This window comes from Ictalurus punctatus, chromosome 2 (assembly GCF_001660625.3).
Source record: "Ictalurus punctatus breed USDA103 chromosome 2, Coco_2.0, whole genome shotgun sequence".
Classification (NCBI taxonomy): Eukaryota; Metazoa; Chordata; class Actinopteri; order Siluriformes; family Ictaluridae; genus Ictalurus; species Ictalurus punctatus.
Window position 1 is genome coordinate 23,555,788 of NC_030417.2, and position 15,074 is coordinate 23,570,861.

General features: G+C 38.1%; 1 protein-coding gene across 2 annotated transcripts in view; it reads left to right on the forward strand.

The window, feature by feature from the left end:
* The window catches only part of prkcab (protein kinase C, alpha, b), a 165,450-nt gene that overhangs the window by 135,584 nt on the left and 14,792 nt on the right, over positions 1-15,074 (forward strand). Inside the window, exons 9-13 of one of the 2 annotated variants that reach the window (XM_017459435.3) lie at positions 2,125-2,154; positions 6,546-6,686; positions 7,423-7,596; positions 9,621-9,712; positions 10,637-10,699. In XM_017459435.3, coding sequence (XP_017314924.1) covers positions 2,125-2,154; positions 6,546-6,686; positions 7,423-7,596; positions 9,621-9,712; positions 10,637-10,699 — 500 coding nt within the window. The remainder of the gene's footprint in view (positions 1-2,124; positions 2,155-6,545; positions 6,687-7,422; positions 7,597-9,620; positions 9,713-10,636; positions 10,700-15,074) is intronic. The other variant, XM_017459440.3, reaches the window with a different exon arrangement.

Sequence of the window (15,074 nt, forward strand, 5' to 3'; positions counted from 1 at the left end):
AAGACTTTGACAACCACATGGCTATCATCTAGCCCAAATGCACTTACTAATTACTAATTACTTCTAAAGAAGAAATCACATGGGCTTATCTTTACTAAGAACATTACTCAGTCAGTACTATCCATCAACTTCCATCAACTTCTCTTTTTAAAAATATTTTGTGGGTCACTACACAGGATGATGCATTTTAATCATTATATAAAAGACCAAATAACACTGGATGTGTTTCAGAAGGGTTCAGGGACATGCAGCAATTACACCTTTATTATAAACAGCATTTTAATCCGCAAGAGCTCTGTGAGATGTGCGTGAAGAGCCCATGTGCCTTTGTGTTTTTATGTTTGGTTGGTTGGATTTTGTTTTGTTTTTTTCTTCAATTTGTCTCTATATACAGTGCCTCACACTAATATTGGCACCTTTGGTGAATATGAGCAAAGAAGGCTGTCTTTATTGTTTAACTGTTTGATCTTTTGTTTAAAAAAATCACCAAAATACTTGTTCTAATGGATATCAGGCAATTGCAAACACAATACAGGTTTATCAAATATATATGAATCAACATATTAATTCATATATGTATAATTCATATATATACATATATGGATCAATATATTATGAATCAACTTGAAGAGGGCGTGTGTCTATATTTTCTCAACGCACTGTGAAGAGGATAGTTTGAATAGCCAAAAAATCTCCAAGGATCACAGCTGGAGAATTGCAGAAGTTAGTTGTGTCTTAGGGTCAGAAATTCTCCAAAACTATAATCTGAAGTCACCTACATCACCACAAGTTGTTTGGAAGGGTTTAAAGAAAAAAGCCTCTACTCTGATCCAAAAACAAACTCAAGCGTCTTCAGTTTGCCAGACATTACTGGAACTTCAAATGGGATCGGGCTCTATGGTCAGATGAAACCAAAATAGAGCTCTTTGGCAATAAACACCAGAGGTGGTTTTGGCGCACACAGAGAGGTAGAACTGACTTGAAAACCATAGAAAACCTGTGGGGTGAACTGAAGAGGAGAAGCCACCAGCGTGGACCTCGAAATTTGAAGGATCTGGAGAGATTCTGTATGGAGAAACGGTTTCAGATCCCTTGCCTTGTATTCTCCAACTCAATCAGGCTTTATAGGAGAAGACTCAGAGCTGTTATCTTGGCAAAGAGAGCTATCACAAAGTATTGACAAAAATTTTTGGAAGATATTATGCTAAAAAGTGTTTCCCATATATATCGAGACTTTGGGACACTCTGTATATACAGTATATCAGTATAAAGTGTTCACAAATATACAGTTTAATAAGTCACATTTTTGCAGTCTTTTGTCAGTTTGAAATGAACATTGTAAATACAGCTTGTGCAAGATTGACTGTCCCCATCCCTCCTGTTTCACTAGCGTACGCTTGGGTTGTTAGTTTCCTTTATAATAATTAACCATGCTGCTGCACTGGTGGAATGGACAGAATGTGTGTGATGCTGTTTCGATTGATACTTTAGGTTGTACACCTCCACTGAGACCATGTTGTAGTCGTGTACTATGTTCAGTTTCAATATACTTTTCAAACTAAAATGTTTGTGCAGGTTGTACATGGAATGAGGCAGCAGGCTGCATTTGACCTTGTGATCTACGCTTTGACACCTGTCATTTTATGCCAGTTTTAACCTCCCATCTTGGAAGGAATCTTGGAACAGCCATCAGAAATCACGCTAAGAGAAGATTGTTAAGGGTCTTGCTAAAGATTCGCAAATCTCTGATTTAAACACAACGCTCTGGTCATGAGAACAGAACTATAATCACTGAGTGACCACGGCCACAGGTTGTAGTTTGTCTGTAACTGTTTCTGACTATGACTGTTTTAGCTTTCCAATTTTGATAACTCTTCCTGCGTACGCCATATGAGGCATAACACTTGTCTCCAGTACATTTTCCCACAGTCTCGAGCACTTGAAAGTGTATTCAGTAAGGTATAATATTATGTAATCCGTTTTTTTTCATAGTCAGACCTCTAGCTTTAGCCTCCTTTGTCTCTGTATGTATGCCTCCTTGTTCGTACCTCCTTATTAGGTCCTGCTTAGTTAACAGAGATGTACAGTATAGACTAACCTTGCAGTTTTTCTCCTCTCTTGTAGGCCTGTCAGCTAAATATCCACTTCTTAAAGGTAGCTTTTTCTGTTCTCTGCTTGCTCCCTCACCCCTGCGATCTCATCCTCTTTTTTTCCTCTCTGATTTTTTTGTTTGTGGCTGTGGCCACTACAGAGAAATCAGATTTACTAACAATGATGCAATCATTGATTCTTTACAGGGTTTCTATGCATGCACAAACACACACACACACACACACACACACACACACACACACTTGAAATTGTTAGTAAAGAGGCAGCCCACGGTTGCTGAAGGGACGGTATATTACTGTGTAATATATTTACGTATTAATGTATAATATTGTAGAATATTCTACAATATTCCTGGATGGTATATTACTGTGTAATCTACCGTGTGCGTAAGTGGTCTGTAGCATGCTTTCTGTAGAAGTTGCCCACTGCACTCAGATGAAGCATGCCTCCGTGTGCATGCACAGGAAATGAAGCACTACAATATTCCTGCCCTTTATCCCACCCACAGTTCTATGATTAAAAAAAGAAGATCCTCTGTGTAATGAATACAGAACTGCATCACTGCTGCTCACTGCACTTAATGTTGTATGAAGTTTATTTATGCATGCTCATGGAAAGTGCACTTACATCTGAACAACACTAGAGGGCAGGACAAGATTTTTGTTTGAGTCTTGTAATGAGCGAGTGGTGTGAATCCTTCTCGAAGAGACTTGTGTACTGTATACAACTGCTCCTTGTACCTGATATACAGCTTATATATTTTTCTCTGGTGTAGTCATGTGAGTAATGTCAATCACAGATTTACTTGTGGATACAGTTGACTTGCAGTATTACATTAGACTGCTTCAGTGACTGATGTTCCCTAGTGGATCTGGAGTTTATCCCAGGAATACTGGGTGTGGTGGGAATACTCCCTGGATGGAACACCACTACAGCATGGCAGCATGTATACACATTCACACCTACTGGCATTCTGTGTTACTTGTCAGCTAAAAATCTAAAAATGATACATTAAGGCAGCCGAAAAGCTCTTTAGCTTCAAGCTTTAGCTACATAAATACAATGCATAATTAGAATTAATAGCATATTTCCTGTTCTGTATAAAGTATTAAGCTGCTACCATCTGTTAATAATTAAAACTTTTTTAAAGGCTCTAAATATAGAGAAGTTACTGTAGATTTTACAATTAATATCTAGATTTTACTAAAGTACTTTAAAATTTACAGTAAACAACTGTAATATACTGTAATGCGTGGTATAAAATAAATATATAATCCAGTGCATTTCCTCTTGGGGATCAATAATGTACTGTCTCTCTATCATGTGCTTGATGCTTGATATATCTGAGCAATGCTGGGATTTGAACACACAACTTTCTGAACTGTAACTCAAAGCCTTAACCACTGAGCCACTATGACTAGGTCAACCATCTCACATTGATTCAGTGCAGTCGTTCAGTGGAGAAGTGGTTGAATCGGCATGCATTAATAGAGAAAGTTATGGAGGCTCAGTGTTTAAGACTTTCAATTAGAGACCAGAGAGCCATGTGTTCAAATCCTAGCACTACCACACTGCCATGGTAGGGTCCTAGATCAATACACTTCAGCTCAGTCCTGCATTGAGCAAATGTACTGGATTATGTGTTTTTTCTTACTATGTGAGATATTGCACTGCTTACTGTAAATGTTTTACAGTTGTTTACTGTACATTTTATAACACTTTACTGGCAACTCAGTAAAGTGTTAGTAAGTGTAAACTTTACAGCAATTTTTTTTGTTACCGTAGAGTATGTACTCTTTGTTTGAATTGAAAAGACAAATATATTCATATTTATCATTTTGAGTATAGTTCTGGCTGCATACTTGAAAATTTAACCTGAGTAGTTTGCCATACTGGAAATATATGGTTCACATACTGTATATTACATCTCCTTTTGGGTGGGGATTAGTATGAGCAAATATATATATATTATATATCACAGTTCTAGGGGAACATGTGGCGGCTGTGGCTCAGGTGGTAGCGCGGGTTGTCCACTAATTGTAGGGTTGGCGGTTCGATTCCTGGCCCACATGACTCCACATGCTGAAGTGTCCTTGGGCAAGACATTGAACCCCAAGTTGCTCCCAATAACAAGATAGCCCCTTGTATGGCAGCTCTGCTACCATTGGTGTGTGAATGGGTGAATGAGACCCAGTGTAAAGCGTTGGATAAAAGCAGTATATAAGTGTGCCATTTACCATTTCACATGTTATCTGAGACACAAATACTGCAACCGTATTGACTTTATACAACCATTAAGGACATTATCACATCATTACCTCAAGCTTTAAACCAACTTGCAGCCATTTCTTAGTGTTAAAAATGATAGAAGCTCGCAGTGCATATTATGGACATACACACAGTCCCTCAGCTACTGAGACAGCATTAGAAGAACACACATATATTCTGTTGGCTAATATTTTTTTAATGGCTCACCACTGTCACTAATAATATTAATAATACTAACTGGATTCAGGACAGAGCAAGACTGCTGCAGATGATGCAGTTGTTCTTTATATCTTTATCTATTCTCCAGGTCCAGTTGCATAAAATTCCTGATTTGTAAAGGTTCAGATAAGCAGCTAACATGACCGAATGGTTACCTTCTAATATTTAACCATTATTGATTCATTTATTGCTATAAATGAAACAGTTTGTAAGTTTATGAAAACAAGCTGCAAGAGGATCTGCTACAGAAAACTTAATGATTCATGTATAAAAACCTGGAGCTGATGAACTACGGCCAGGTTTTTTTTTTTTTTCATTTATTGATCTGTTTTGCTACAGTATTTTATGAGTGCATGGTCCGATCTGCTGCCAGTTGATGTGCTCTGGTACAGTATATAGTAATGAACCAGATAAAATGATAGAAATTGAAAGATGTTGGAAAGCAGAGAGGGAGAAACATAAAGTGTGTGTGTGTGTGTGTGTGTGTGTGTGTGTGTGTGTGTGTGTGTGTGTGATTTCACCAGTTTCTCGCTCCTTTGTTAGTAAAGCCATGTGAAGCTACAAACAGGAAGAAGACAAGAGAAGGGGAAAATGAATGAAAGAAAGGGAGTAATCTTGTGTTAGATGGAGATGGAGGGTGTAATTTGAGGCTAAGAAAGGTCCTTATTAACACTGTCAGGAGGAAGAGACAAAAATCCACGTCTCTGGCTGGAAGAACAACACAATACAAAACGAATTGTATGATATCATATGAAGCGTATTAAAAGGTTCTTCTCATTAATTATGTGATTCCTTATTTTGTTTTCTTGCATCCCTTATTCACAATCCTTCCCCTGAGGATGCAGGACTATAAGAGTTAAGATTTAAGGACAGAGGAATTATTTTTGAAAATTATTTGTCCTTGCTGAAGTTTCCCTTTAAAGCGGATGTTACTGTCACTGGCTATAACAACAGTCAACAAAGCGTAATTACACACTATATGAACCTAAATGAAAGCAATATTGCATGTGTACTTTGCAGCATGCTTAAATGCTGATGTTGTGGCCTATGAAAGCTCCTTGTTGATCTACTCTCAATTGACTTGCCATTTGTTTTATGGAAATGTAATCATGTTTTAAAGTATATTTTCATTTGTGCTTATTTTAATAGGAACACTTGTACACCTGTTCATTCAAGCAGTTACCTAATCAAATGATCCAAATCAGCCAATCATATGGTGGCAGCACACTGTCTAAAATGAAGTAGATTCGGGTTAAGAAATTCAGTTCAGTTAAGGCTAGAGTAAAATAAAATCATCAAATAAGCACTATTTACAACCGTGGTGAGCAGAAAAGCATCTCAGAACACACATCACGTCAAACCTTGAGGCAGATGGGCTACAAGAGCAGAAGACCACATCGGGTTCCACTCCTGTCATTCAAGAACAGAAATCTGACGTGATCATGTGCACAGACTCACCCAAACTGGACAGTTGAAGATTTAAAAAAGACTGAAAGGTTATCCAATCTCCAAAAAGTCTTTGTTAGCTATGCTAGCATTTTTGTGTAGCATCAGTTGATTGAGTTTACAAGGCTATGGTGTAACATAACAAGACCGTATGAGCTTGGTACACCCACTGCATGAAGTGCAAATAGTGTAATAGGGTATCAAGAAAAACAGTAATTATATAAAGGATATGGAACTGCATACTGTAGTTCACACCAGCTAGAGAGTACACACTACATACCTGCTGTATTAATAATCCAGCAGCTGTTTGTGTTCCATGTGTGCAATTTAGTTTCGCATTTTATCAGGTCCACTTTAATAAATATACGGTTCTACTACCCACTTTACTGTGAGTATTTAAGAGTTGCTGTTGTTTTGTAGTCTTCGCCAGGCAAGATCTATTCTGTGATACGGTGGAGTGTGTTTGTGTGCGTGCTCATTAAAATCTCTTGTTTTTATAGAAAGCTAAATTGGGCCCAGGCAAGAAAATGATCACACCATCAGACCACCGGCGCTTCAGTTTTCCCTCCAGCAACATGGACAGGGTTCGACTCAACGATTTCCACTTCTTGGCACTTCTAGGAAAGGGTAGCTTTGGCAAGGTCAGTCATGATTCCCAAACCTGTATTTCAACACTCAGTCAGCTTTTATTGTAAATGTTGTAGATTTTACTTGCAATCTAGGGTCAGTTTGCAGTAAGCAAATGAGATTACTGTGTGCTAACTTCCCTTCCTCATCTTAACTAAGAATTAACTAATGAAACCTGGCATCTGTTAGCATAGAGGGGTGAAATCATGGCAACTTCCCATCCTCAGCTAAGAACTAATCATTTCAAACTGGGGTTGGTTAACAAAGAGCAAATGAGATTATGCTAGCATCCCTATCTAAGCTTAACTAAGAATGAATCATTTCAAAATGAGGTTGGTTAGCAAAAAAGTTCATGAAATCATTCTAAATTCCCTGCTAGTGTTTCATGTGTATTAACTGTGCTAGCATTGTAGCATTTAGTGGTGTGATGGTACGTATATTGCTATGATGGTGTACCATTTTTTTCATGTTATGTTACACTAGTAGTGATACTTCTTCCCAAGTGAATATTTTAAATACTTTTCCAGAACAAGCATACAATAATTAATGATAATGAATCTGGTTTTAATTTTTTTTTAAATTCAATTCAGTGTACTTGCACTGCTCCTTCAGTGTTGTACAGTACAAATATATTTATTATGTGTACAGTTTGTGTACAGTTAATAAAAATTTGAATCCTTGCTCATTTCTCTATTTCTAAACCTGACATCTTCTCTTAAGAGTCTGATGGAGTCTGTGTTCCCCATGCAGGTAATGCTGGCGGAAATGAAGTCCACAGAGGAGCTGTACGCAATCAAGATCCTGAAGAAGGACGTTGTGATCCAGGACGATGATGTGGAGTGCACTATGGTTGAGAAGAGGGTGCTGGCACTGAGGGATAAGCCACCCTTCCTCACCCAGCTCCACTCCTGCTTCCAGACAGTGGTGAGTGATGGAGTGAGAGACAAAGATAAAGGGAGATATGGGCATAGGGGTAGAGAGAACTTGGATAAAATGGAGGGTTGTAAAAAGAAATACACCTCTAGGAAGTAGTGAGTACATTGACCTGCATTTATATAAAAACTGTCTTTCAGGGATTCTTGTATTGGTTGACCTTTTCTGAAAAGAAAGCTTTTCTGAAAGATATGTGCGTGCCTTTCAGATCTGACACCTGAAAGCATAATGGAGAATATTCACAACATTTCTGAAATCTCAAAATGTTGTGCACAAGGTTAATATGCAAATTAAAGTTCTTGAGAAAAAAACAAAAAAAAACAAATATAGTGCTATATAGAACTGCTAACTGACCCTGCGCTGGATTTGGATTTTATTATTTATCAGTATTTATCAAAAGCACATATAAAAACTTTTCCTCAGTTGATATTTACAGTCCTTTCCGAAAGTATTGGAACGGCAAAGCCAATTCTTTTGTTTTTCCTATACACTGAAAATATTTGGGTTTGAGATCAAAAGATTAACATTATAGCCATTAAATGTGCTATGTCTGAAGTTGTTGAACACATCTAGATGTAAATATCAGGAAATGTAAGCTGGAATTGTGATCTACTGTCTCATATTCATCTTTTGATCTCAAATTCAGTGTATAGCAAAAACAAAAGAATGGGCCTTACCATTCCAATACTTTTGGAGGGGACTGTAGTATGTAGTAGGGCTGTAACCAAATACAAATACATTACTGAACAGATTAAGGAATATGATTACAGATATGAAACGATGGGCAGAGTATTCGTTCGTTTGTTTGTTTTTTGTTGTTTTTAATTTGCTTTTGAGAAGAAACGCTTCAAACTAGGCGTGCGCTTTAGAATCCAACAGTAGGAAACAAAGTTGCATGAGCATGAGATTTTTACTTTAACGTCGAGCTTTACAGAGCAGCTTGTGAAAGCTTATGTTTCAGCAAAATTCCCACTTCAACTACAAACCACACAAACCGTTCCACAGAGCATGTGGTTCAGGAGTTGAATATATGGAGTTATGTTAAGCAGTTTGCTATTTGCTTATTTTAAACCCAAATAAATAAACTGGAGTTTGTAACTGTAAAATGTAATAGCTGTATATACTGTACTTTTTACACTTCACTTGAGTTTTTATTCCTTCACCATACATGTTATTTAAATGGAATAGGGCTGTGAAGTCATAATTTACATTTATGGCATTTGGCAGATGCCTTTATCCAGAGTGACTTACTTTTATCTCATTTATACAACAACATTAAGGGCCTTGCTCATGGGCCCAGCAGTGGCAACTTGGTAGTGCTGGGCTTTGAGCTCATGAACTTCTGATCAGTAATCCAACATCTTACCCACTGAGCTACTACTGCCCAAGGTTAATACAGTAAATTCCAGTGTAGTACAAAAACTTTTTTTTAAAAAACAAACAAACAACAAAAAAAAACAATATGTATTACTGTGCAAGTGCTCATTTAATGTTCAGTATATCATTCCAGGACAGCCTGTTGTTTCAGAACTTAGTCTATAGAGGAAAATGTCACAATTTGACCAAGTGAAGTGTTTTCCCAGGCTACCACACATTGGCTGTAGGGAAAGCTGTCTGGAGAAGAGCTGTATTTGTTGCAAATGCTGTACTATGTGACAGTTTGAGACTTTGTTGGAAGGTGCATGCGTGTGCGTGCGATATGCGTGTGTGTGGATACACCCACATTTTATTTGTAACTTATTCAAATTTTATATTGTTTTACATTTTATTAAAAAAATTATTTTATTTCTTTGCAGATTTTGGCACTCAGTTATACATCATGTGTTGTTAGGTTTTTTTTTAACCTGTTATCTATTCAAAAGTTGGTAGAGGCTTTTTAAGTCTGTTCAAATAATCTGATTGCATGTCAGTTATTGCTGTCAGTAACATACAAATTAAAATCTTCACATGTAAGTATTATTATAAAGGTATGACATTTTGAAGATTTTCTCTCTGAATTGATCTCTCTTTTGCAGGATCGGCTCTACTTTGTGATGGAGTACATTAACGGAGGAGACCTGATGTACCACATCCAGCAAGTGGGCAAGTTTAAGGAGCCTCAGGCTGTGTAAGAGATTTGTTTATTATAATGCATATTGCTACATATTTTCAGATACTTAGTACGTAGGACTTTTAAATAATGATACAAACATGTGCAGGTACAGCCATAACATCAATCCTTAACAGACTTCCTGTGCATACCTAGAATTGGTTTGCATCATTTGGCTTGCAGGATGTATGTATCATGCTACGGATGAAAGATTTGTGTTAAATGCATTTGCAACAGCTTAGAAGGCTACTACTAATTGATTTGTGCATGGTGTAACTCTTTGAACATGATTTGCTTAATTTTAATGTAGTGACTGTATGTATGCATGCATGCTTGCTTTTAGCATAAATTGTTGTCTTACAATGGCTATCACCGATATTAGTTCAATTCATTATAATACTGCTTTCAGTAAACAATAGCAATCTTTTCTTGTACTTAGTAATCTTTTTTTACATTGTAATCTTGTTTTTTTTTTAAATAGACTTGTATGTCATTAAAGAAAGCAGCATATTACTTAAGAGACCACGTTTCCAACAAAAAAACACAACGAAGGCTGCTGAGTTTTGCTGCAAAAATAAGAAGCAAGTCCGACAGTCAATGTCTCCAGAAGAACTGTGGCTGGTTCTGCAAGATGCTCAATAAAACTTACAATTCATTTCCTTATAAAACTGCACAAATATATATATATAATGTGGAAAAGGTATGGGTTTCCATGTGGCTAAAGGCTGCCTGGGCTGCAACTAATAATAGCAGAAACCTTGTAGGTCTACAAATACACTTTGCTCAGTGTCTTTTTTGCTTTTAGTTGCATTTATGTTTAAGGGCAGCTTTAGCCCTGCAGTCTCTGTTAGTTCTTGATAACTGATGAAGCTGATGAAAACTACTATAAGACTTTTCTAATGACCTCACCAGGCTGATCATATCGTTATTATGTGTTTGTAGGTTCTATGCTGCTGAGATAGCCTTGGGTCTGTTTTTCCTTCATAGAAAGGGAATCATCTACAGGTAGGTCTAAGTCTGCACCAAATGCCTGCTTCTGTCTTTATAGTGGTAGAATGAAACACTAAAACCGGTAGCCTTAAGTTATACATGTGAAAACAGTTACACAGTAATGCAGTTACAGTTACAGTGCTCCATCCTCACTTTTTTGCAACTGATGTTTCTACAGAAATTGAATATTGTTTGCATATAAATTAATATAATACATTATGGTCTAGCGTTTGTCTTTCTCTCTCTCTAGTCTGTGTATGTGTTTGCCTTGAAACCACAGTTCATATTTTGGTGTCTAAGTTTGTGCTGTCTGTGAAGTATCATTCATTCTTCATTAGAATAAAAGGCTGCGCTTGCATCTGCCTCCTCTACATATCCCTGACAGTTACTTTTGAAAATGATCAGACATGTTAAAGAAAACGATTATATCATTGGGCAGTAATGCTACGATAAAGTAGCAGTTGAATGAAATCGCCAGAAAGCATGCAACAAATAAATCTACAAAATGCAGCACAGTTTGTCAGCGTATAGTGAGAGTATAGCTTATCTCAACTAATTTGACTACCCAGCTGTTTAACAGGAATTGGGATAGCTTCTTTCTTTCCTTTTTCTAGTGCACCGTTAGTGCATGTGTCTTCAACAACTGGAATATGAAGCACAGACTATTACTATTTAGTATATTGTATGGTCTTATAAAAGGCTTTTTTTGTACGTGGGGTTAAGACTGATCATGGTAAATTAAGATGGTTAGTTTCTATATTTTGTGTTTGCATGTGTCATTAGTACTGGGAGTCTAAACATTCCCACAGTGTTTGCTTTTATTCCAAGGACATCTCATTGAGTTGAATACGTTGCTAGAATGTGAATGTTGAACTCAGTGTGGTTTGACGAATACATGGTGTACTACAGGTGGTAGTTTACAACAATTACACTGATGTTGTAGTGCAAGACATCATGTTTGGGTGGTGTCAGTCTTGTGACACTTATGAAGATAAATTACTCATACCTTGAGTGATAGAGAGACAGTAAGAGATAAAGGCTGTTTACCTGTCACATTGCACTCCCTTGCTTCTGATCCCTCACAGAACAAAAACATCATCTGTATTAATAATGCTCCTTGATGGTGCTGAAGATACACATACAAATATACACACCCACTCACAGGGCCACTACAAAAAAAATTTTCCCTTGCAATACCCATAACCCTCTAAAATATGGTAACAAGCAAGGACAAGATTTTCAATAAAGAAATAAAAGACTGAAGATAGTTGACATCTCAGTTGCTTTGTAACTATGTTCATATCTTTTTTCTAATATATATCCCTCTCTCACCTGATTTGTGGAGGGCTCAAATGGATTGAGAGAAAAATGGATTTATGTATGAAGAAGGCTTTTCAGATTTGCTTTCATTAGATGAATACTCTATGGTTTGTGTTGGCACAAGTGTAATTTAAACATATTAAATGCTCTGAAGGATATGACTTTCCACACTCTTGTACAAATAGGCTACTTCACCCAAATGTCAACTCAATATAACTGATTGAATTACAACTTTATGTAACTGTGGTTCTCTGAACCCCAGATAACTGCCAGGGGCAGTGTGTAGCACCTGGATATCTCCTTACACTTGCCAGGAAGACACACAGTGATGTATGATTCAATATTTGCAGCAAATAAATATATTTCATAGAAGTTGTCATGTCATGTCAGAATCTTCAATAGACTCCATGTCCCATACTGCAATGTGGCCACTCCGGACAACAGCTCCTAGTTGCCATGGGCCGTTTCTCAATATGCGTTCTTATGCAATCTTGCATCCTTGTGAACTCGTTCTACGTCATCCACCGCCGTAGTTCAATTCTAATACTCAAGCAAGCAAGTATTGGGGACGCATGAAATTACCCTGATGTTTTCTTAAGTTCGAAGATGCATGAGATGAAGACCTGTGCGCTCAGAACCCACCTGAAATCCCAAAATTCACTGCAGCATAACGATGTCAGTTGGCGGGAGCTATACCTGTAGTTTTAACATCTTTTTTATGACAATAATCGAAATAAATCAAAATATGCATCTAAAAAGAATGATCTGATAAGTGATTTCGATTGAGATATATATGAGGTTGTTGAAAAATCTAATTTATCCCACAGAATTATTTTAATTAAACTACGCTTCCATCCTGAGGTAACGGTTAACTCGTTAGCTTAGTTTTTAGTTCACACTTGCAAACAGAGAATTTACTACATTAAAACATGTTTAATTAACTTTTGATTAATCAGCCAGTTAACAGTAAATGTATTAACCAGTTGAAACATATTACTTAGGGAGCACTGAAAAGATGAGGACCCGGTCCCACTACTACACATGTGCTGGGACATTGCGCAACAGGAAGCTCACAGCACATCTCAATTCTCGTAAAGATGCGTTCTATGTCCTCTTGTTCTTCCGAGTTCATTCTTTGAAGGTAGCCTGGCAAGATCAGTCATCATGAGAATACAGGTTTGTCCCCCCCCCCCCCCCCCCCCCCCCGACTCCAAACTCCAACAAACCACAAAATATTGTTCAGTGAACCTTTCTCCTCACAGGCCAAGCCTTTCATTGCTACAGCTATTCTGGTTTTGTGATTCTACTTTGTACTACTTTTGTAATTTCACCCTAACCTAGTCTGTTTTTGACTCTCCTTTTGTCTGACATTTTCAATCTGTTTGATATTCTATTCTTTTTTAATAAAAGCACATTTTTGCAACTGCATGCACTCTCGCACCTGACAGAACCACATTTACATATGTAACTAGCATTCTAATTTACCCTTCCTATCCGTCTGGGGTGGTTTGTTACACCTGGATAATGTATACCAACAATGTCAGGTCAATGTCAGCACTTGACATTAAGGTCAGTGGACAGGTTCACAAAGTTGGGTGCCATTTGGGATCAGCAGATCTGCTTGAAGAGGAAACTGCTAGACACTTCAGTGTGGTTCTTAAATCCTGTACAGTGCAGAATGAATCAGCAGTAGAGAGGGAAAGGCCAATAACAAATGATCTGGTCCAGAGCCCAGAGCATCCTGTCCCAGTGGGCTGTCTGACTCTGACAAGAAGAAACACAACAGGCATTGTGTTAATCTGGCACAGGCAACCCTCCCAAATCTGGGCTACCACCTCTGGCTGCACACGCAACTCAGCTGGATAAACACACCCAGCAAATGAGTTGCTCTCAGCAAGGCCAGTTTGGGACAGGCTCATGTAAGAAAATTCTGTACAAGGTAGATAGAGCCACTCAGACTCATTTCATTATCACAATGTACCAATTTGAGAATGTTAACATCTGAGAACCGTCAAGAATAATGCTGCTTTTGTCTTGAGCTCACAGCTTTAACCAGGAACTCCACCCAGGAAAAGCCAAAGAAAACGCCTCCTCAACTTGAAATTCCTGCTCGTCAACTAGGGGTAGCCTTCTCAACTACGAGTTCCTTCCCAGTTTACAGAATGACGTTAATTCCACATTGGTGCACACAGCATCAGAAGTAAACAAAGTAGCTCTTCTTAAATGAGTTATGTTCTATATATAAATGGTTGCTTTAGATCAGTCAACATACAGACATATTTTCTTGTTAAATCTATAACATTGACAATACAGTCAATTTTGAGGAAGACTATAAATGGTTGAGGAAGAAAATATACATTACTTGTCACAGTTAGCTGCCTAGCTTGTTGCTAACAAAAGACAAACTAGGAGGCATCCATGTTTTATCCACTTAGTGTGTCGAATAATAAATGACAGATGATCCAAGATGGAGGCGTGGCAGTAACACGCCGCGGCCTCTCCGGACCCAAAATGTTGCTGGCTGTGTGCTCAGTCCACTGTTGTTCACTCTGCTGACTCACAAATGTATAGCAGTGCATAGCTTGAATCACATCACCAGTTTCATTGATGACACAACCATGGTGGGTCTCATCAGCAAGAATGACAAGTCAGCATACAGATAGGAGGTTCAGCAGTTAACGGACTGGTGCAGAGCCAACAACCTATTTCTGAATGTGGACAAAACAAAAGAGATGGTTGTTGACTTCAGGAGGGCACGGAGCGACCACTTTCCACTGAACATTGATGGCTCCTCCGTGGAGATTGTGAAGAGCACCTAATTCCTTGGTGTTCACTTGGAGGAGAACCTCAGCTGGTCCCTCAACACCAACTCCATAACCAAGAAAGTCCAGCAGCATCTCTACTTTCTGAGAAGGCTGAAGAAAGCCCATCTCCCCCCATGCCCCCCCTTCTTAGAGGAACCACGGAGAGCATCCTGAGCAGTTGCATCACTGTCTGGTTCGGAAATTGCACCGTATCAGATTGCAAGGCCCATCGGATTCCTCCCCCAAGAGATCAGACTCCTCAATAC